A 23,476-nucleotide genomic window follows, 5' to 3' on the forward strand; every position below is an offset into this window, starting at 1 on the left:
ACCACACATCTCAGGAATGGTCGAACTGAGAATGTGCAAGACAATGTGCAAGAAGTATTATCTGATCGGTAGTTACCGGAGGCTAAACAGGAAAACGAAAAGAAAGAAAAGGCACAAGATATCTGTCCAGACCTGCGACTGTGGTGTTTAAGATAGTTTGGTGACCTCGACAACTACACTACACAAATGTTCACAGGGCCATAGAAACTTTGGAAGCTATCTACACCGCGTTGGGAGGCGTGACACCCTTAAATGTATGTTTTGTATAGAGCACGCCACTGTCGAACATACCTTGTTTCAGTGCCTTGAATGGGAAGAACATAGGGTTCGTGCAGAGATAACCAACCGGCTTGACACCTGCATCCTTACTGACTCGCATAATTGTTTCTGCAGTTCGTTGGGATGCGTTCAGCCTCTTTTCCCAAACGGTGCTTCGAGCTAAGGATGATGAGAAGAGGAGAAGGAGCTTCTGGTGGAGGCTATTAAAGTTTTTACGATTTAAAGATCCTTTATCACATACACTGGAATCATATCGTGAGGACATACAGCCGAAAGTACTAATTTTTTTTCTATTTAGTTGTTACAGATTGATATTATTGTTAATCTTTTTAGATTGTTGCTTTGTCCTCTCCATATGTATTCTTACACTCTTGATTAACTACTTGTAGATTGTGGATGGCTGAATTTTTCTTATTGCATTTTAATTTTTTTTATGACATTTGTTTGAAGTTAAATATTTCTAGTGCTATTAGGGGGTAATCAGTGGTTCTATTTATCTTTATCTGACCAAATATTTACCTGATCCAGCTTGGTAGAATACGGCAAAAGTCAGCATACAGGCATACGGTATCCATTGAAGGTGTGTGATATCATAATTTGGTTTACTATCCAAATAAAAATAAAACGCAATTATACCTTGAAGTATAGCACATACTATTCCCGATACGAGCAGTGCCGGTTTCCTTCCTAACCAATCTACTATAAACATACACACAAGACTGGTTATTAAAAGTAATAATGCAAAAATGATCATGCATTCTTCAGGTCCAAAAAATCCTCCGTTGCTAGGTAACGTTGTTGACATATATGATATCATTGAATTTATACCACCGAATCTCTGCATTGCACTTAATGTCATTACAATAAATGTAGCTCTTCTTGTTCCTTTTGTCCTTAAAAGGTCTAACCATTCCCCACGAGATTCCATTTCCTGTAAAAGAAATAATAAACTATTGTGAAAAAATATGACGTGAAAAAATAAAATTTATTTTTCTGTTAAAAATATTAAATAATGAATGAGATTGTTTTTTCCGAAAATTTCAACGACAAAAAAATGCCTGTCTTTTTTTTTAACTTTTCACTATATATATGTACATATATTCGTTAGAAAAAAGGTTCATATAAACATAGGTCAGAAAACGGTTCGTTAGGGAGTTAGCTCGCGAAATATTTAGCCCTGCTTTCTGCTCCCTCTGTGAAATTAAACGGTGCTAAAATTCTTTTGTACAAATCAAGGGGTCAATGTGGTGTTTCCTTATGAATTTTGATCTAAGAAATTGCATAAAGGTGGCACCAGACTTCTATCTCATTAGGATTAGCATATAAAAATTAAAGTAAATTTGGAAGACATCCTACTAAAACATATTAAACATTTTTAGTTTTTCATAATTGAGTAATAACAGCTGATCAACAATTAAGTTTAGTGTTAGCATTTGAATATTTATTTGAGTGGTGTTTTTGCTGTTGTTCGGTCACAATGGGTGATACCACGAATTTTGTTTTCATTTGGAAAGTTGACGGACATGTTAATTTATTGTAAAGTAAATAAAAATGGATTGGCTGCTGTGAATGAATACCGCGATTATACACCGTCTCGAAGAGTACCGGATCGTAAAACATTTGAGGCTTTTGAGAGGCGAGTTCGAGTAACAGGTGTGGTTAAACCCCAACGATTCGATTTTTGAAGGATGGAACCTTACGTATAAAACTTCTGGGAGAATACCAACGGGGAAGGGTATACCATTAACGAGAAATATCCATTAGGAAGGATAAATCATGCGTAGGTCAGATCTTTTCTTTGAGATCCATCCTGAGGCACAGGATTAAAAACATTAAAAATGCAGTTGTAACATTCGTTGACCTCAAAAAGGCCTATTATAAGTAGAGAATAGATAATAACACACTAAACATATGTATAAGGACAATAATAAAAACTATAGAAGTTGATTTCTTTTTGGCGTTTTCAGACGAAATAGTCATTTTCACAGAAAACATTAAGGACGCTAAAACTCAAATAGAAATTGTTCACAAACAAATGCTTCATAATTTTTACAATACAACACAATTTGATCAATTTAGTAATTCGTATGATATTTAAGAATATTAAAAATCTCCAACTGTTCTTGAAAAATAATTTTTTTCTTAGAAAAATCAAAAAAGTCAGAAAAATATGCGTTTTCGGACCTATGTTCACTGGAAATTTTTTCTTCAGTAGGTTAAGTAAAATCTCTTCCTAGAGTTTAGCCTCACCTTTTAATGACACGCTGTAAAACAATACAAAAACTAAATAAAAACCGTTGGATAGAGAAAATGATTAAGGGTATTGAAGAGACGGACATTGAAGAACAAGCAGTTCTGGACAGATTAAGGTATAGAGAAGAGTTAAAAAGTTTGAAGGTTTTCATTATTGGGGCAGAAGTGGAGGAGGAGTGGGCTACTCAGTGGAGAGAAGGGAAGTGGCGAAAGTTAGAATGAAGAAATGTTGGGAGGATGTAAGATCGGGAAGAAGAGTGAAAAGAGGAAAACTTAAATAAGGATTGTTAATACGTGGACTGTAGATGATGGCCTGAACGGAAAAGAAAACAGAATAAATTATTTGAAAATTACCAACTATGTAGATTTTTGAAAGAACTCAAGAACAGTATAAAAAAATATATATGCACATCCACACACACATTTTTATGATTATAATAAAGAATTTACCTTTTGAACTTGTGAATTCATAACATCCATTTCGTGTTCAATTGTTTCACCTCCGTACTGTGTTTCTCTTTTTGGATTTCTTAGCCAACAATATGATTTGTACGCACCAGTAAGATTGTTTTTCATGAGTAAATAATGCGGAGATTCCGGAATTATAATAACGCAAATAAAAAATATTATCGGAATGATCGAAGATGCTATATTTAATGTATAATAAGAGCAAAGAAGCCCTATTACAAATTCATATATTGTGCCCATAAATAAAAGAACTGTAAATAATCCACTGACTGCACCTCGTATTTTAGTTTCTGCTATTTCCGCTAAATACATAGGAGAAACTGTAAAAGCGATACCCTTACCTATACCTGATAATAGACGGGCTACATATAACAGATTCGCTCCGTTTGCAAATATTGCTAATAACCACGATATCTGGAAAACAATTGCAGTTAAGAGAAATGTTGATTTACGTCCGAATCTATCCATCATGTAACCGGCTGGTATCGGACTGATAATATTGCCGAAATCTAATAACGAAACTACCCATGATCGTTCTGTTCTTGTTAAATTAAATGGGATTTCACCCATTTTCAATTTGTATTGAAAAGGTGATGGCCAACCAGCCCATGTTCCAACGATTAGTAAGCAAAGACCTCCTGTAAAATATAATATTTTAATTTGTAATTTGTAACACATTAACCATTTTTTTAACTATACTTAACTACTTGTAAGTATTATACTAGGGCGAGTAAAGAATTATCTACAGTTTTCGTTGTACAATTAATTTACACAAAAGTAGAGGTTAATCATATTACACCATTTATCGACGTAGTCACCTACCTGCCTTGTCAATACGCTTGGTCCGTCAGTCCACAGTCTTGCGTATTCCTTCCAAGAAATAGGTTTTGAGTTGGTCACGAAGCCACTTTTGCACCGCTTTCTGAACGTGGAAAATCTGTGGAAAATTGGCGACCTCGCAAAGCACGCGTTAGCGGCCCAAACGGATATAAGTCAGTTAGAACAAAATCTAGTCTGTAAGGAGGGTGTTCCAGTAACTCAAAATTCAACTTGATTTTTTGGACGGTGTGGCGAGCTGTGTGTGAGCGGGCGGTTTCATGAAACAATAACAGGTCTTAGAACCCTTTTTTTCTTTTTCCTGTTTAGCCTCCGGTAACTACCGTTTAGATAATACTTCAGAGGATGAATGAGGATGATATGTATGAGTGTGAATGAAGTTGTCTTGTACATTCTCAGTTCGACCATACCTGAGATGTGTGGTTAATTGAAACCCAACCACCAAAGAACACCGGTATCCACGATCTAGTATTCAAGTCCGTGTAAAAATAGCTGGCTTTACTAGGACTTGAACGCTGGAACTCTCGACTTCCAAATCTGCTGATTTGGGAAGACGCGTTCACCACTAGACCAAACCGGTGGGTAGGTCTTAGTACCCACCACGCACAGACTTTACGGAAACCGTGCTTGTCGTGGATGATTTGATGGATAAAGCCGACATAAATAGACGCTACCTCATCGACGTTTATTGCCTATTCACCAAAACCATCTCTCTAGCTTACTGAATCTTGTCCGAGGTGGAGGTTACGGGCGTTCTCCTCCCTCTTCCTGCGTCACATTCGTTCGGCCACTTTTAAACTTCTCGATCTGCGAAAAAACAGTTTTACGTGATAAAGACCGTCCTCGTATTGTGATAAAAGTCTACGATAAATTTCAGACCTTTCACATCTTCCGAGTTAAAAATCGGATTAGTTCTTGTTTTTCCTTAGTACAAATTGTTAGCGGAGCGGACATGTTTACATTGCAATAGCCGGAAGGAAACGAAGCGTAGATCGGAATCAAATTTCGTACACGTGGCCGCAGTCGTACTAATCCTAAGCATGCATGTGAAGAAAGCAGTTTGACAACCTAGGTGTATTGTGGCGAAAGTGTAGATAATGTTTGACTCGCCCTCGTATATCATATTATATTGTAAGTACCTAACGTGGACTTTTGCATTCTTTTTAATTGGTGAAAGTTTTTTTAAAAAAGTGCTATCTGTATCAAATTATTATACAACTAAATTGGCTTTACATGTTGTTGTTTTGTGATTCATTTACCATAGAAAAAAAATGTATTCCTTAAAGATACTTTTTTAGATAAAAAAACCGTAATTTATTACCTTGTCCTAATTTTTCTTTTACAGATTTGTGTTTAATTTTATTTATTTATTTACATATTTTTGATTTATAAATTATAGTGTATAATTTTTTTTATGTAATTTCTTCTTTTATATAATTTCGTAAAATTCTTTGCTGCTGTCTAATAATAATAATAAACATCATTTTATGATGATGATGATGTGGTGGTATGGCTAAAACAGACAAAACTGCTTACACTTCTTCAATCGATTAGACTAATTTTAGTTTAATTTTATATTATTGATTTTATACTAGGCCCTGGTACGTATCCCAATCACTTTTACATGTTTTGTTTTCTTTTTGTTATACTTTTTATACATTTATTATTATTTAATACCTTTATTTTACTTTCTTTTTGGTCCCGTTATATTTTTTTAAATTATTTTATTTATTTTTTTTTGTCTTCAGTCATTTGACTGGTTTGATGCAGCTCTCCAAGATTCCCTATCTAGTGCTAGTCGTTTCATTTCAGTATACCCTGTACATCCTACATCCCTAAGAATTTGTTTTATAGATCGTGAAAATCCAAATATAGTAAAATATATATTTATAATCAGCCCGTATACGAATAGTAAAAACAATTTCACAACACATAAATTAGAAGCTTTTATTCTTCGGAATAAACGAAAAATATAACCTTGTTTTCTCTGCTTATTCTTTGAGTAAGGTTTCCTAGAAAAAGTGAATTAGTTGATATAACATAGTCCATGCTTCGTTGCTATCTCTATTAAATTTGAAATAACAGCATTTACGAATGATAGACAGCCATTTTTCTTCTTCCTAGTCTGATTTTGTGTTTTTCGCGCTTTTTTTTCTCTTAGCTTTTTCCAGACCATAATTAAAAACAGAAGTGAGAGCACAGCCAAGTCTTACTCCAGACTTTAACTCGAACGGTTTCGAGATTTCCCCTTGGAACTTTATTCTGGATTGAGTATTTGTTAATGTTAGTGTGATGATTTCTCTTGTTTTGTTATCTTATAACAAATTCCTGGATTTTAAATGGAGTATTTGAATCGTACGCTTTTTTAAAGTCAACAAAGGTTGCTACTACACGTAATTCTTGGGATTCGGTTTATTTCATAATATTGTATTATAAAATTTTATTTATTAATTTTTACTATTATTTTATATTTTAGTGATTATGAAAAAATGTGATCTAATCATGATAAAAAATTGCTAATTTTTGGACACTTCAGTGTCACTGTGGCAGAAAAGCTATTATTAATTTTTTTTTAATTTTATATATTCTGAATGCGTTATTCATAAATGTAATACTATTGATTATTTAATTAATATAAATGTGCGCAACAATTTTGAAAACTGATATATGTAAATGTTAGATATTTTGCTATATTTCGCGTTATAATTTTCTGAAAAGTTATTGTTCTACTGTGGTAAGTAGTATTGACAGTATGTCAAATTTTATTATTAGGTTAATATTTTTTTGTAGAGAATAAAATTAATTTAAAATAATTTTTGTTTCTTTTTTCCAAGGTAGCAACTATTAAAATGTAAAACTAAACAATCAAATTATTAAGCTGTATTGTGATAGGTATTAAATTTAATCGGTTTGGGTTAACCTTATGTGGTGTTTTTGTATTTCTAATTAACCTTGAACAGACAAATCTTATCTGATTAAAATTGTTTGAACAGTTTTTTTATAGTATCAGATTAGTTTGCCGTAGTAAATAAAGTATACGTATTTATCATCAATTTACATTAGATATCTTCATTGGATTACAGTCTATATCTTGAATTATTTTTTTATCATGTTTTCATTTTGTCACATGATTTATTTAGGCGGTAGTAAATAATGGAATAAGCACACTAAAAAAATATAAAAAATAGACGATTTTATCTTTTAAATCAAAAATAATATTAAAGATTTTTCAAATTTTAAAAAACTTGCTTCATACTTTTTAGTCATACTTGAATCAAATTATTATACATTTCATGAACAAATACATAACACATTACAAATTATTATACGGAGCCGAGTGAACCGCCAACAGTTGTGTGTGAATGGACAGAGCCGAGTGAATCGTCAAAAGCTGTGTCTCAACATGCTTCCCGCTAAAAGTCATCTATATATATATATATATATATAATGCATGTTAAATTAAGGATGTAAGATTTGAGGAACATGAAAAAAACCTTGTGAGTTAAAGAAACGCAAGTAAAAAGAAGGAAATTATTTACGCGTTACATAATTTATTACCGAATGTATTCTAAAAATCTGAGTTTCCAAATAATACGTAAACAATAAACATGATTCTAAGTAACATTCTTTATAACTGACGCTAGTATTTTCCGCGACTGCGAAACGGCCTGTTACATTTTATTTACGTATAAAAATCCGTGAATATATTTCTACTTATAATAGTACGAAAGATTTTTACTCTTATAAAAGTAATGACAACTATTCATTTATATATAAACTTTCGTTTCAATTTTTATTAAAAAAACGTACAGGACTGTGAGTTGAGTTAGAGGATGTATCGAAGCAGAAATGAAAAGATTTGCAACCATTCGTCGTACCTCTAACATCTTCCATTAAAGAATCAACTTGGAAGGAAAGTATTACATTCTGAAATAACTAACCGGATCTTTTCACCAACACGGATGCTTGTATTTTCAGAACCTTTCTTTTTTGCTGCAACACTGGACCTTTTTCCTATTTTTATGTATACTTTGGAGTCACATTTACAATTTGTGTACCTCCAGTTTGCTTCATCCGTTGTTATTCACTTTTTTTTAATAAAATGTTCTTATTGTAATGACATCTTTTTACTTCCTTGTACGAAGTAAAGGAAGTATTGTGATCACGAAAAATTTCGGTTTTCAGATTTCAACGAAAATGTCCGAGTAAAGGGTTAAAATGGAATAACAATGAAATTTACTATTTTTTTTTAATTTCTCATGAACGAATGAAGATATCAACTTGATTTTTAGTGTGTTTGATCTTCATGTTAATATCTAAAAACCAATTTTTAGATTTTTCGAAATTCGACCTTAAAAGGGGTGAAGAAAGATAGAAAACTTTGAACAATGACTGCAAATTTTCCCCATTTCCGATTATACTAAACGAGATATTCACTCTATTTAAGCTTGCAAATACTCTCCAAATAAATATCTAAACACCTTTTTTCGGGTTTTTGAATTTAGATTTTTTTAAGGGATACGACGGTGTGTGGCGTGGTGGCTCAACCAACACAGCCACTGTTACTGTTACGTGCAACGCTACTGGCTGTACCTGCCTCTATCCGGTTAGTTGAATAAAACCATTATACAAAAATAAAATTGACTGCGACGGGAAGCGCAAGTAACCATATAGCGCAGATGAAGCCGCGACGATGATGTTCCTAATTTACGTCAACAACTTGAAATCGTTTGTCCAGCATGAAGATGTGATTCGGTATGCTGATGACACGACTCTCTGCTTTAGAGATAAACCATAAGTCATTTGGTGGTCAAAACGTTCGTTGAACTAAATCAATTAATACAACACTTTACAGAAATAAACTTAAGGACCAATAAATCAAAGTCGAACGTTATTAAATTTTATCTCCGAGAGCATGAGCATGGGAGGAAACCTTCCGTAATGGTTGATGTTTTGTGTAAAGTGTGGCTGGCATTTGTTCGAGATTTTTCATGAAAATCATGCGTTATACAAATTCAATATTTGTCTATTAATCTCTAATTCATTGTGAATGTTGTGAGGTAAAGAACATTTATCAAAACAAAGAAATTACCAGTTTACTGCTAAGATACTTTTTTCTTTCAAAGAATTTTTTCAGTAAGAATGCTTTCTTTTTTCAATAGAAAGGGCTTTAATGGATGCGTTCAACTGTCACAGCTAGGAACGGACGGGTGGTGTGGCGTCCGGAATTGTCACAAAGCGGGTGTCTTCCCCTACGGGGGTCAGGATATAAAGAAGATTCATACGATTGTTATAGGAAAGTTAATTCATAGAAAAGCTTTGTGATTTAAGATCTCTTTTCTAGCTTCATTCGCATACACAGAAATGTGTAACATATATTATGCGTAAAATATCGGATTTTTCGTAGAATATCCTTTCAGTGGATAAACTACGATTTATTGTAATTTAAAAAAAAGTAATATGTTAGACCTTCTATTAATAAAGTATATTATTGCAGTAGGTAAATACTTAAGTACGTAATAATTAGTGTTTTCAGGTATAATTAAATGTTTTAAAAAACTTACCCTAAATTTCAGTAACAAGGAAAAAACAAGATTTTAGAAATTGACCTGTAAATCCAGCGAAAAGTTGTCTTAGACTTCCGTCATTGTAATATGAACGCATATTTAAATAACTAATTCTGTCACTGTCTGCAACTACGGTCTTGTTTTCACTTGCATCTTAAAATTTTAGTTATAAAAATAACTGATATAATTTTTACAATTCCTCATAAATATTATAAGTTATGTTATCTTTCACTTGAAAATGGTGTATTTATTGAGATAACTAGTTTTAGTTCAATTACTCGTTAAGATAAAAACATTTTTTTTTTTTTTCGTTTTCTATTGATAATTTAAATTTCATCGTAAAGGCAAACAAATTTATGAACTCTTAACTTACATAAAAAGTAGCCATTATAGTAAATCATAATCTCCAATTATGATTTACTATATTTGCACTTCCGTGTCCTAATGTTAATATTTTTCAGAACGTTATTGTAGTTTAAAATCAGGGTTTCTTAAAAATAAAACATTGAAATTTATTCAGTTAAAAAATTAGAAATATATACAGTTCAGACGTTGCTCTTACATTATACTTTGTAACTCAAGAAATATACATATCTATTTAAATCTGATTGAAAAGTGATATGATGCTGATATGATTATTAGCTGTTATTGTGAGAGTAAGTTGATGAGTAAGTGCTTGTGCTATTTTTATAAAATTTTGTGATTTTTTATATGGTACGTACTTTTTCAAATAAGGTTTTGAGTCAGTGTTTTTATCATTTAGTGTGTGAAACATATGTTGTTTAATTTTATTTTACGAAGATAGGTTTTTTAGACAGTTTAAAGCCTATTCTAGACTATATAACCTAGCAATTGAAACGTTGCTATGGACCAGCTTCACGCTGTTCCAGTTAGTAACCAATAAGCAAACGGCAGCTGCAAAGCTGTAAATACTAACAATTCGCAGGTAAATAGAAAGCTTGAACCATTGAAATATTCCAAAAGGGGATCCACGAAGTCATCACGAAGGAAGTTGATAAGATATGAGATCATAGAAAATATGAGTGGTTCCTCGGGGAGTGATAGCGATTTTGATTTTACGGGAGTGACTCCATCACGGTCAATCCGCCATGCCAAACGGCATGGCGTGCAACGGTGTGTGCACGCCAACCTCTTTCAAATCGTTTTCATCATCTACTTATGGAGGAGGTCAACAGTATTGTGTAACAAAAGAAAGAAGTTAAACCTCCTCCAGTAGTGTTAAATGGTATTTCTGATAATAATAAGCTATATGATTTGTTAGAATCTATGATGGATAAATGGATAAGGTAGAATACAATCTACGAATAATAAACAGTAAACAACTTCGGCTAACGTCGAAGAATATTGAGAGCTGCAAGAAAGTAATTCGAATGCTTCGAGAGAATAACCTAATTGGATGTATCTTCACAAGTCATGATGAGAGGATGTTTCGGGTGGTGCTAAGAAATTTCACTATTCGATCTCATTTAATGTTATACAGAAGGGGATTAAAAGTCAGGTACATAAAGTTCGTAGAATCGTAAACGCTTGCCACCGAATGTCAAAAAGAGCCGTTGGCCACTTTTTTCGTGAACCCGGGACCTAAACGTAATAATAGGAAAGTGTTCGGAATAAAGTACATTGCCAATTGTTGTGTTAGATTTGAAGCCCCAGCGAGCTTCAAAATTGGTACAATATAACAGTTGTCAACAGTACGGTCACACTAGAAATAATTTCGTGAGAACATATCTTTGTATAAAGTGTGCGCTGACTGCCAGAAAACGGGTATAAGTACTCCGGCAATTTGTGCTTCATGGTATGAGGATAAGAAAAAGAGGATGAGTAAGGCACCTCATACAAGTAAGGTAAGGTATCTGGTCTTATACCTTGATCGCCGTTTATCTTTGAGAGATCACGTAAAGCAGAAAAGGTGGCTGCTTGATATTAAGTTTAAAAGGATGTGCTGGATATTGGGTAAGGAATCCCAGCTTTCTTTATCCAACAAGGTTCTGCTTTACAAGGCTTTCTTGAAGCGGTATGGACTTACGGAATCGAACTGTGAGGCACAACCAGTAACAGCAATCTAATCATTCAACGGTTCCAGAATAAAATACTACGGAACATAACACAAGCGCCGTAGTTCCCAAGGAATACTGATATACATGATTATAACATGATAACACAGTGATTCCATTCGTTCGAAAAGAAGAAGTTGAATGCTTAGTTTCGAGATATATGTCCAAACTGGAGAAGCGATGTTACTCATCTAGCTTTGAATTTGCTTGACAACAGTGAGGATATTAGGAGAATGAAAAGGCTCCATGTACTTGATGTGGTTGATGGACCGTTATGATGATGGGATTTGTTGGATATAACACTTTTTAAAATTGTTTTTGTTTTATTTTTGGTTATTCAGATCTATGGATGCTTACGTTTATTATTTATCTACGGTTAATTTATACTTAATGTTTCATTTACTGTTCTAATTACTATTTGATTAATGGTGTGAAGATATGTATTAATTCTGTGTTCAACTATATTTCAGACACTATCAAATATTTCAAGTTATTTTATAGTTAACTGTTTTCTTGTATTTATTCATATTAATTGTTTTTTACTCGTAAACTGGGTAATCGATATTCGAAATCGATTGTTTCGATATCTACTTTTCTTCTTTTTTTAATTCCTTTGAATTCTACAAGAAATTTCTGTTGTAGTTAAGAATTTTATAGAAAGTAACAAATTTGAGGATTTTTTTTTTAAAAATTAAACTTATATGTGACGAAATTCCGATCTCACGGCTGCCTGAGCCTGATAGATAATAAACATAAAAAGAAATATTAATCAAATAAAACTCATTTTTATTTAATTTAGGGGAAATATTCCATAAATTATTTACTAATAATTCTTATTAGAATTTATGTTTCCTTATTTCAGGCCATTTTTGGACTGCCTTTACGTAATTTGTCTTTCTACTTTCCCAAAACTTCCTCATTGTCAATTTGTTTTTTCTTCTTTTTCGCTCCATTTGTGTTACGTTTTATTGTTTCTTGAAATTTTATGTTTTTTAATTATAATTCATAAAATTAAATATAATTCAGAACATTTGAAACCCCAATAACATTTTATTATAACTACATCCTACAATTTAAATGATCTCTTTTATATTTATAAATTGTTACCTTTTACATTGAGGAGGAATATATTCTACATATGTCCCTGTATTCCAAAGTTAATTGAAATGTGATGCTTTAACATGACCCAACAACTAATTCATCTATTTACGTCTATATATAAAATGTATATGTAAGTTTAAAAATGAAACTATTTTATAAAATTATTCGAACCCAAATCACATCTATTGCTCTTAAACTTCATTTTTATTCAGGATACTTGTAAAAGTTGAGTTTTCCAAAAAAGTTTGGAAAGCACATAAGTAAATTATTTTGTGTAGAATGCGTTGTTTCCTATATGAAATTTTGCATTAGAAAGTTTCATTTATAGACCGCGTTTACGTCTCTCTATTTTAAGTGTTTTTATTTATTCATTATTTATCCTTTTTGTAAAGTTATATTATTTAAATTCATCCACCATAAAAAAGGAAAGGATATAAAGTAAAAAATAAAAATTTATTTTATTTGTATTATAAAATTATAGAAAAAATGTCGACCATTAATAATAAAAATAATACTGAGATTTTATACAACGCATTTGAAATAAAGTATTAATCCATGTATAAGAAAATCTCTTTTTTTCGGATGATAAATTTGTCTTAGCTTGAATTCGTCTTATACTCGCAACCATGAATTTTATGACCTTTACTTTTGTAACTTACATGAATAAACTAAGCATGGCTTCTGTGTATCGGCTTTGGTTTTAAGCTACCCTTTTATATTCCGTTAAACCGACTACTTTATACAACGTTTGAATTCGTACTATTTAAAAGAAATATTATACTCAAAGTGATTTACTTCTGATTGGAATTGTGTATAATTGTACAGCTAAACCAACGAATTGAAAAATATGTAACGTTGAACTCTTTTATTGAACAGTATTTTTGGAAGAATTAAAGAGGCCCATTTCAGCGGGAGACAGTTCAGCCATTCGGCTTTATTTTTAAATATCCGGACGGGAAATAGAACTGTATGTACGTTACACAGGAAGTCTCCCATATGATCATAATAGACGCTGCCTCTACAAGTTCCAGTATCCTTAGTATGAACCTGTCAGATGTATATCCACCGAATCGAAAATTGGGAAGGATAAAATAAAGAAAGTGTTATTGAATACGAGAAAACCCGTATTTAAAGGAAAGTTTTCTTAGTGTCTGAGCAGGTGCGATAACACTTTTAGTAGAAATCCAATCATGCCCACTATCACAAGAGACATAAAATAATGATAAACCACTTTTCATTATCCAGCTTATATATGTAAGAAAAAAAATCGCTTTATCTATAAAAATTAAAGGCAGATACTGTTTCCTCCTACGTTATCGGAAGGAAGTTAGATTTGGCCGAAAAATAACAGATCATGTTAGAAATTAAAAAAAAATATTAGGACGTTTTGTTTAGATATTACCTATTTTTCTTTAAACTAATAATAATATAGAAGTTTCATAGTTTAGAATACTTGAATGATAAAAGAGAACGTTTATTGTTTCATAATGACAATTAATAATTTCATTGTATATTTGACTCGTTTGAACAAGTGTGTTAAATTTTCATTATCATTTTTTATTGTGACTGTTTCTTTATGATTAATAAATTCTTTCGTGTGATTCTATATTCGATTATGTATCGTGTTTTTTTTTTTCAAATTCAGTCGACTTAAAATTATTACTTTGGGTATAAATGATTCAAATAATATTAATGGTTATCTTAAGTATTTTATTAATTTGAGTTATTGTAATAGTTTTGCCTCTAATTAATGTAACCTTTTGTTATATTTATTATTATTAGTTTTTTTATAATAAGTTTAAATATTAACATTGTCGAATTACGTTTCATTGGTTAAGAATGTATAAAATTTTGCCCAACGTTTTTCTTTTTATTTATATTAAAAAAAAAAAGTAAAAATTGCCATTAAGTTTTTGTGTTATTTTTTGTTAATTCATTGTGGTCATAATTAAAGGCATATTCGCCTAACTGTAGTGAATCCTTTGTCGTTGTTTCCTACATTTTTTAAAGCTCTGTTTAAAAATCTTCTCTTTCAAAGATACAGACTATTGGATATCCAGTGTTTATAATTAATTTTTTTTTAAAGAGGATAATAGAAGCTAAATACATTAATTGGATTAATGAGGTAATTACGAGGGAAAAAATTTGAATTGTTTTACTACAAAGTATCGCATAAACCAGTTTTATTATCAGTCTTACATTCAAAAGTTTAAAATATTTTTTAATTTTAGGTAGAATTAATAGTTTGTATGTAACATTTGAAATCTGAATTTAACGTAAATATATATATAAATTTGTAATATGTTCCTTGTTAGTAGAACTGCTATAATTTCCATATGTTGTAGATTGATCAAATGTTCTACATTGACGATTAAAATTTTTAAAAAGGCATTATAAAATACGTTAAAATCTCCATAAATATAAAATTGGGGTTCCCGAAAAATTATATTTTTTTAAAGTTTATGTTTTATTTCCTAGAAAGTACGATTTTGGTGATCTCTAGTTGTCCGAAAACTTAATGTTTAAGCATTATAGGCGGTTTAAGTTTTGCGATTGTTTTTTTATTTGTTTTATCGATTTTTTTTTTAAATAATGATTATTTTTTTAAATCGTTAAATAAACGTGTTGTTTTATGAAGGAGTTTGTAAAATAATTTAATCTAATTTAATTGAAAATAACTAGTTACATTGTTAAACTGTTATTTTTTAATTGATAAATTATATGTTTTATCAATAAAATTAATGGCGTTAAATATTTATCCGTTAAGAATATCTTGAATTTCGCCGAATGTTTTTCCTTTTGTTTCTATTACAAAAAAATACGTAAAAATAGCCAAAAAACCATTAGCGATTGAGAATAGAATGAACATGAATTCTGCGCCATACGTTTGCTTAATTACCGGATATATTTTGTTCATTAAAAATGTTGATAAAGCAAAACATACTGATGCTGCTGCAGCAGCTTTACTTTTTACATTCGCAGGAAACATTTCACCTAACAATGTATGCGGCATTATACCTGTCAAAAAAAACCACATAAAAAATTAATTTCGTTTAAAGTTTTTTATGTTACATTAGTCAATCTGCTTTAATTAAAATAATGGTAGTTATAATTAAATAATTTTTTTTCTGTATGAACGGAAATGAATTTCTTTTCACATGCTATCGCATAAACTTTTATGAGATTTAATCTCCGAACGTTATAGCAACTTTCATGTGATCCTGCTGAATCTTAAGTGATTATCCAATAAATGGAGGCGCAGTAATCCAATTCTGATGTGACTTATGATATCACGATTTTCGTACCATAAGCAATTAAAATACACATACTCTTTGCAATGAATTGCTTCCTTTTTTCGGTCATAATCCTTCCTTCTTAGGAAGCAGTTGTAGAATCAGCCCGTGTATTATGTTTTCTTTATTCCAGTTCATCGATCTTCAGGTTTATATTTTTTCTTGGTGGTCTGCTAAAGATTTTAACATGGCAAATAAGCTTAAAATTGAATTTACTGCCGATCTGTTGGATAATTAAATTATTTGAAGTCGCGTAATTTTGAGTAAATATTTAAATTTATGTAGAAATTATAGAATTCCATCGGTACTAAAATATTTTTCTAATATTAAAAATACGGTTGGATTTATACCGGTTAAAAGAAAATGTCCCGTACTGTTCATTCAGATATTGTCTGCGGTTGAATTTGACAAAATCTCGGAAGTGGACGATCATATTTTTAAAATAACAAATATATATATGGAATTTAGAAAATTTATGGCCTCTTTTGTTTATTGTATTTATTTTGAAATTTATAGCCACTAAAGATTATGAATTACTTTTAAACATATTTAAGATAGTTGAATTATGTGTGAGCGCATATTTTTTAACAGTAATTTTGAAAAATAGAATTTACTTTCTTTAGAATTCTTTTATCTTTATCACGGGAGATTATCACTCGAAGTCCAGTACCATTTTTTTTTCGCAAAATTTTCTACATTTTTTGAAAACATCTATATTGACTGCATACCTCTCGGCAAAAGAGTTTTGATTTGCAGCCTCCTTTCAGTAATCGCGTTGTTTGGAACGATATTGTCTGTTTACTGAAGAGTGTGGTTCGTGATGAATGGCAGTGTGAATGGAATGGTACTATCAATAATAAACTTCGACCAGTTAAGGACCCTGTGTCACCCTGGAGCTCTTCATGTAGGAATAACCTTCATGAGGAGGTATAATTTGCTGTTTGCGAATAGGACACACTAGGATCACTCATGGATATCTGATGATTCAGAATGATGCACCCGTTTGTGTACGCTGCAAATGCCAACTCACGGTACATCACATATTTGTGAAATTGTGTTTGTTATGCGGCATTGCGTCGGAAGCTTAAACTTGGGGCTAATACGAGGTGTGTAATGAGACTGACTTTTTACTTACCAAAGTTTTTATTTTTTTCAAACAACAATATTACCCCCTTCAAAGTAGTTCCCTTTGGCAGCTATACACCAGCGGAGTCGTTCCCACTCCTGGAAGCAGCGATGGAAGGCTTCAACTGGTAGGGCTTTTAACTAGTCGGTTACAGTCTTTTGAATGTTCTCCAGAGTTCCAAAATGACGTCCTTTTAAGACATGTTTCAATTTCAGGAAAAGGAAAAATTCACAAGGACTCAAATCAGGTGAATAGGGGGGTTGAACCGTAGGAATGCGTTTTGAGGTCAAAACATCCCCTGATGGAAATGGCCTTGTGACACGGGGCATTGTCATGATGAAGCATTCACTTGTCTGCAATGTCTGGTCTCACGCGAATAACTCTTTTCCTAAGCCTTTCAAGGACACCTTTGTAAAACACTTGGTTGACAGTTTGTCCTGGAGGAAGAAATTCTGTATGCACGATACCCCTAAAGTCAAAAAAATCAGCATGGTTTTGATCTTTGATTTACTCATTCGACATCTTTTCGGTTGAGGAGATGACGGAGTGTGCCACTCTTCAGCGTGTTCTCGGACTTCCAAAAATGATTAGTGCCGGCGGAAAACTTGTGCTCTTGATAAGCAATGTTCCCCATAGGCCTGTTTCAACTTTTCAAAGGTCACACTCGCGGATTCCCCAAGTTTAACACAAAACTTGATTGCACAACGTTGCTCTAAATTCCGATGCTCCATTTTCGTAGCACACAAAAAAATCGCTGAACGGAGTTGAAACTCGTACTGAGCATGTGGAAGGGATGAACTAACCGGTCTAGCACAGACCGGTAGACACAGCGTTGCCAGATCGCTCGCAGTGTTACCAATCTCATTACTTTTCTCACACACCTCGTATACGCAAAGGCGTTTTACATTGTTTTAATTTTTAAGTTAAATTTTAGTTGTTAATTTTTAATAATGTACCGAAGTAATTTTGTGGTCGGGCGCTGATAACGGCATCTTGTTGTGTACCCAGAAAAAATAAAGTAAAGTTTGGATGAGCAGATTTTGTTTTTTATTTTTTATTACATTTTAGACTTGATATAAAAGTGTTCAATGTCGCCTGATTATTTTTATGCAACTAATTTATATACAAGGTGTCGGGTTTTCTAGGTTTTTACTTCTACCATAAAATTATAGATTTTTTTAATGATAAATATTTTTTTTTTTTTTTTTTTTTTTTTTTTTTTTTTTTTTTTGCTTGAATATTTAATTTATAAAAATAAATTGGTAACGAATACGGTACAATGTCATTTCTCGTATAAGTTGTTGAGTGGAAAAAAAACGGAGGATGAGGTTTAAAGTCATGACAGATAGAATAAATAAAATATTTCAACCGATGATTCCAATTTTGTAATAATCGGATGTTGGATTTCAAAATCTTTTTTATGAAATGTTTTTAAATATAGTCGATGATAAAGGTAAAATTGAAGACGAATAAATATTTTCTTATATGTTATGAAAATCTCACAGTATATTTCAAAAATTCTCAATACGTGATCGTACATAGTTTCCAGCTCATTAATTTGGATTCATCACTGTAGGAAAATATACTATTAAATGATATAATACTATGAATTAAATTCAAATGAAAATATTTGTTGGCCTATAAATATTTATATCACTCTACCCTGATCTATAATAATATATAATTTTTTTACGTCCGTGACGGAGTGGTTTTTCTCAGACTTTGCATTTTTCATAATTAAAAAAAAATTCTTTATCATCAAGAAACTGTAATTGAGCTTGTTTTTGTGAAGTAAATAAGTGAATATTTATTGGAACCTTGGATTTTCACGGGCTCCTCATAGAATCAGATTATAAGATCAGCTGAAAAAGATCTTAGGGGTGTCAAAGCTTCGTTTGACCGACATCTACTAACCTTAAATGTTAAAAAAGCGTGTTTATGACCATTTTCTACAAATTACGGTAGTCAGCCTACTAACCTAAGTAATTATAAACTGCTAAAGATCGATTTTTACTCCATATCTGTGTCCCAAACTAGAAAAAGTAAATAAAATGAAATATTTTTTCATCTGGATAGAACGTCACCTTAAATGAGACGCGCACATCAACAATATGTGCAAAAGAATTAAACACTTAATCCTTAAATTCCACCAAATTAGTAAACTAAAAAATAACAGTATCGCTAGACTTGTATATTTTGTGTTTGCCGGATCGATATTGCAGTCTGGAATACACGTTCATGAGGCGGGCAAGAAACGTGCACTTTAATAAAGCGTACGTGCTTCAAAAACACTTAATAAAAACAGCCTTAAATAGTCCCAGACTTACCCTACAGCTGACCTATTCCGGGAATTTAACGCGTTAACAATGAGACAGCTCTACGTCAAAAACATAGTTTCATATATTGACTAAAATATAAACCTCTTTAATACCAGTGATATATCGTATAATCTGAGGCCGTCTAGTATCACCTTTATAATACCCCGAAATGACCAACCAGTCTGCAGAAGACATTTTATGTATTTCTGCTAAACTAATAAATCTTATTCCTGCTAGATTTATGTATACCAGAGTGAACAAAAACTTCGTAAAGAGTGGAGCCACAAATAATGTGTACGAATCGCTATTCTAAACATGTGTTTGCCATCTTGTTTTAAATGATACATTAGTTAATTTTCTAATTCATCTTTATAATGTTTTCGGTTTTTTTTTTTGTTTTATATAAAATCTTAACGGTGGTTAATCCAAACTAAGAAAACAACTTATTACGGGTAAATTTGTAATTATAAGAATAAAAGTGTACAACAGTATATAAAATATTTATTTCATTTTCATATTCTTGTATCTTCTTGGTATTATTAAATCTGGAATGATGAATTTTAATGCTTGGGTGTGGGCGTTCATTTGATATAGTTTTCGAGGATAAGTTTTAATTTAAATCTTAATTTAAGTTTTAATCTTAATATTTAACAGTTTTATTTGTAAGAACTTTTATTTACTACTTTTTTATTTTAAAAATAGTTTTAATTATTATATTCCCATTTTAGAAATATTATATAAAGTGGCTCATACCTGCGCACAGGTTATCCTTTGCAGGTATTATTTTTCCTAACTGTATATTGTAATTCTTTTTATGTCATATTTTGTACAAGGGAGACAAATTTTAAATAATAATAATTAATTTAATTATTATATCTGATACAAACGTTTCTTTAGATTCATCGTTCTTTATGTTTAAAGCTTTAGCCTTAATTTGAAATATATTAAATCTATTAATAAACCCATTACATGCATTTTATGAACATGCAGAATGTTATAATGTTAAATACAAATGATTATGTTTTATTAAAATTACTGTTCGGATACTTACCTTCATTTATATTTCATCTATTCTTGCTTCAGAACCATGATTGTTAGGGGAGGGGGACCGTTTGAGATATTTTTAATTAATTTTTTAAGCTTTTAATATGTACATTAAATTTATTTTGCGTATTTTCATCATTCTTATATTGGTGTTACCATCAAGCCAGCTTTAATTTCTATTAAAATAAATATTTTCTCTCAAAATACTGACACCATACCGTACTTACCTGATGTCCATATTTATTTATGAGGACAAAATCTTTGAGATAACTTCATCTTAAAGATAATTATTTAAATTTATTATTATTATTATTTCCGATTATTCCCCTTAAGAAGAGCGTGTGAACTTGAGGCAACCATGGCTTTACTTCCTTCTTATTTTTTCTTCCCAAAACCTGTTAATTCGTTCACTATGTTTCTTCTTCCTTTCCGTCCATCTTCTTCGTGTTGTTTCTCTTTGTTTTCAGTTGTTCTTATTTCTAATCTTTTCCCTAAATTTCCTTCTGTCCTTGATTTCTTCTTCTAAGATGTTCAGTCGTTGCAGGTCATCTTGTGATTCTATCATCCAAATGGAATTTATTTTACTTGCATTGACAATGTTGAAAATTTTCTTAATGAGCCTTTCTTCACCCATCCTGCATACGCGTCCATAGAATTGTAGACAAAGTTTTTCCTTAAGTTATCGGTGATGGTGTCTGTGTTTTCATATAATTCTTTTGTGAGTCATTTGATTCAGGTTCCGTCTCGGAGGACCGCACCGTCGATTTTCCTGAGGATCTTCCGTTCTTGCTTCTCCATTTAATTAATTTTGGTCATTCCTTTGGTTACTGTGGTTTCTGCTGCATATAAGCCTTCCGACAAGATAGCTGTGTTGTAGTGTCATAGTTTTGCATTACGAGATACTGCTCTTTTGTTTTAGTGATTCTATGTAAGTTTGTACGCCTTTTGCAGTTTGAATATTCTTGTTTTGTTGGATATTGTATTCAATCCCGTGGGTTGGATAATTTCTCCCAAGTACTTGAAGTGGGAGGCTTGTGAGATTTTGTCGTATTATGATTTCAGCGAGAGTTGTTCAAGTTGATTTGGTGTACTTTTAATTTGATTTAAATTTTATATATATATTTTTTTTAAATTACTGTGTATTAAGGATACATCTAGCCTTTATTATGTTGAATACGAAGTTGTTCTTAAGTAGTAGCTTTACTTTTGCACGCAAAGAAATTAAGAAAACTAGATATTTTCGTATTGGAAAAATTTAAACGTTTCCTGTTGCTTAAAATGTCAAAAAGATTTGTAATTTTATGTCGATTTATATATTTTATATTTAAATTAAATATAAATATAAGTGAAAAAATAAAGGGAAGACATTTACTATCTCCCCTTCAATTACTTTCTGGTAAAATTTGTATTGGTACAATATAAACATCATGCAGAATTAAATGTCTTGTTTCACTCTTCGTTCAATCCATGTTGTTTATTTATTTATAATTTCTCAGCCGATATCTTCTGAATAAAATTTATACTGTCGTGCAAAATTAACTCTTCCGAATTATGGAGTTTAATTTTCGCCGTCATTTACCGGCCAATTTTAATTATTCCTACTGTAATATTTTTATTAAATCGTTTAGCCAAAAATGGGTAATTTATTTGAAGACAAATTTGAAGTATATTTTCAACTTATCGTTTTTAGTTTTTTCCCTCTAGATAAATTCCAAAGTAAATCCTTTTACGTGTATAAATTTTATTCTCGTTGTTAAATTTAAATATAAATCTTGTTTAACATTTATTTTAATAACACGCCGATTAGTTATGTATAATTATAAGTTTTGTTTTATAGTTTTACCAATTTTATAGATTTTAATTACTTTATTCCTCATAAAATTTGAAATTGTAAATCGGTTAAGGATTGTTTGAATTAAAATTAATTGATCAACTTCAAATTTATTATCACTTATTCTTTATATTGTTGTCAATTCTGATCGTTATACATATTAGGAAGAGTTTGAGATCATTACTAACTCACTTCACTATGTAGTTGAAAAGAGTAGAGTGGAGATATTTTACTCTCCAATAAATACTATCTTGATGATGTAAGCAGTTTTAAAAAAACGTTTATGTTGTGAAACAAAAAAAAGATATGACTTGCTCGATTTACACCCGTGTAAAACGTATAGAAAATTTAAGTGTATCTTATATTAACTTATTAATTCCTTAATATTCAATTTAAGGTCTACAGTTTTTCAGGTATTCACTTTTTAAGTATCAGCTGTATTACTCAGAACGCGAAATTTTTAATCACATTTTATCATCTGTAAATATTATTTTATCCACTGTGCAATATTTACATATTTTTACCGACTTTTTGAAGAAAAGTACCAAAATGAGCAAAACGTTTATGTCAATACAAGTCCTATTTTGCTTTGTTTTCCTTCTGGACGTCATTTGTGATTTTCAATAAAAATATTATTTCTCAGGAACGGGTAAATCTAGTTTAATTAAATCTGGCAAATCTAAGATTAGGAGGGTCTTATTCTACAAAATAAAAAAAATTGAAATGGCGGCTATATTAATTTTCTAATCTTCAATATCTGTGTAATTATTTGTTTCATAAAATTTTTACTTTTACAGAATATTATTAAGGATTTTATTTTGAACATAATGACACCTCATTTTTAAAAATACGTAGACAAACAATCGAGTTATTGCAGATAATTAAACCGGCAGTACAGCTGTGCACCGTAATGCAAGCTGATTATTTTTATTACATTTAGTGGATGAAATAAAAAAGACATTTTTTATTTTATAGAATAATACACTAGCCTTAAATTTGCCGAATTGAATTAGATTTAAGATTTCCACGTTCCTAAGAAATAATTTATTTTATTGAAAATCACAAAATGGCGCCCGGAAGGAAAACAAAACAAGATAGAACTTATGTTCATATGACGTTTTTGTTCGTTTTGGTGTCGCTGAATCAGTACCTGAGGTTCGGTGTATACGTTCCGGAACTTAATATATATATATATATATATATATATATATATATATATATATTTATTTATTTATTAATTATAGATCTTTGTATGAAGTTTTTTGGCTCGAAAATCTCCAAATC

The 23,476-nt window shown here is 31.1% G+C and overlaps 2 protein-coding genes across 4 annotated transcripts in view; one reads left to right on the forward strand and one right to left on the reverse strand.

The window, feature by feature from the left end:
• Positions 1 to 23,476, forward strand: part of Dys (Dystrophin) — a 1,915,508-nt gene that overhangs the window by 383,479 nt on the left and 1,508,553 nt on the right. The gene's annotated exons all lie outside the window — the stretch shown is intronic.
• Positions 1 to 23,476, reverse strand: part of LOC142327577 (facilitated trehalose transporter Tret1-2 homolog) — a 40,193-nt gene that overhangs the window by 3,490 nt on the left and 13,227 nt on the right. Inside the window, exons 4-5 of the mRNA XM_075370748.1 lie at positions 2,983 to 3,638; positions 799 to 1,210 (exon numbers count right to left, since the gene is read on the reverse strand). Of these exons, the coding sequence (XP_075226863.1) occupies positions 799 to 1,210; positions 2,983 to 3,638 (1,068 nt within the window). The remainder of the gene's footprint in view (positions 1 to 798; positions 1,211 to 2,982; positions 3,639 to 23,476) is intronic.

This window comes from Lycorma delicatula, chromosome 7 (genome assembly GCF_047948215.1).
Source record: "Lycorma delicatula isolate Av1 chromosome 7, ASM4794821v1, whole genome shotgun sequence".
In the NCBI taxonomy this organism is placed as follows: domain Eukaryota; kingdom Metazoa; phylum Arthropoda; class Insecta; order Hemiptera; family Fulgoridae; genus Lycorma; species Lycorma delicatula.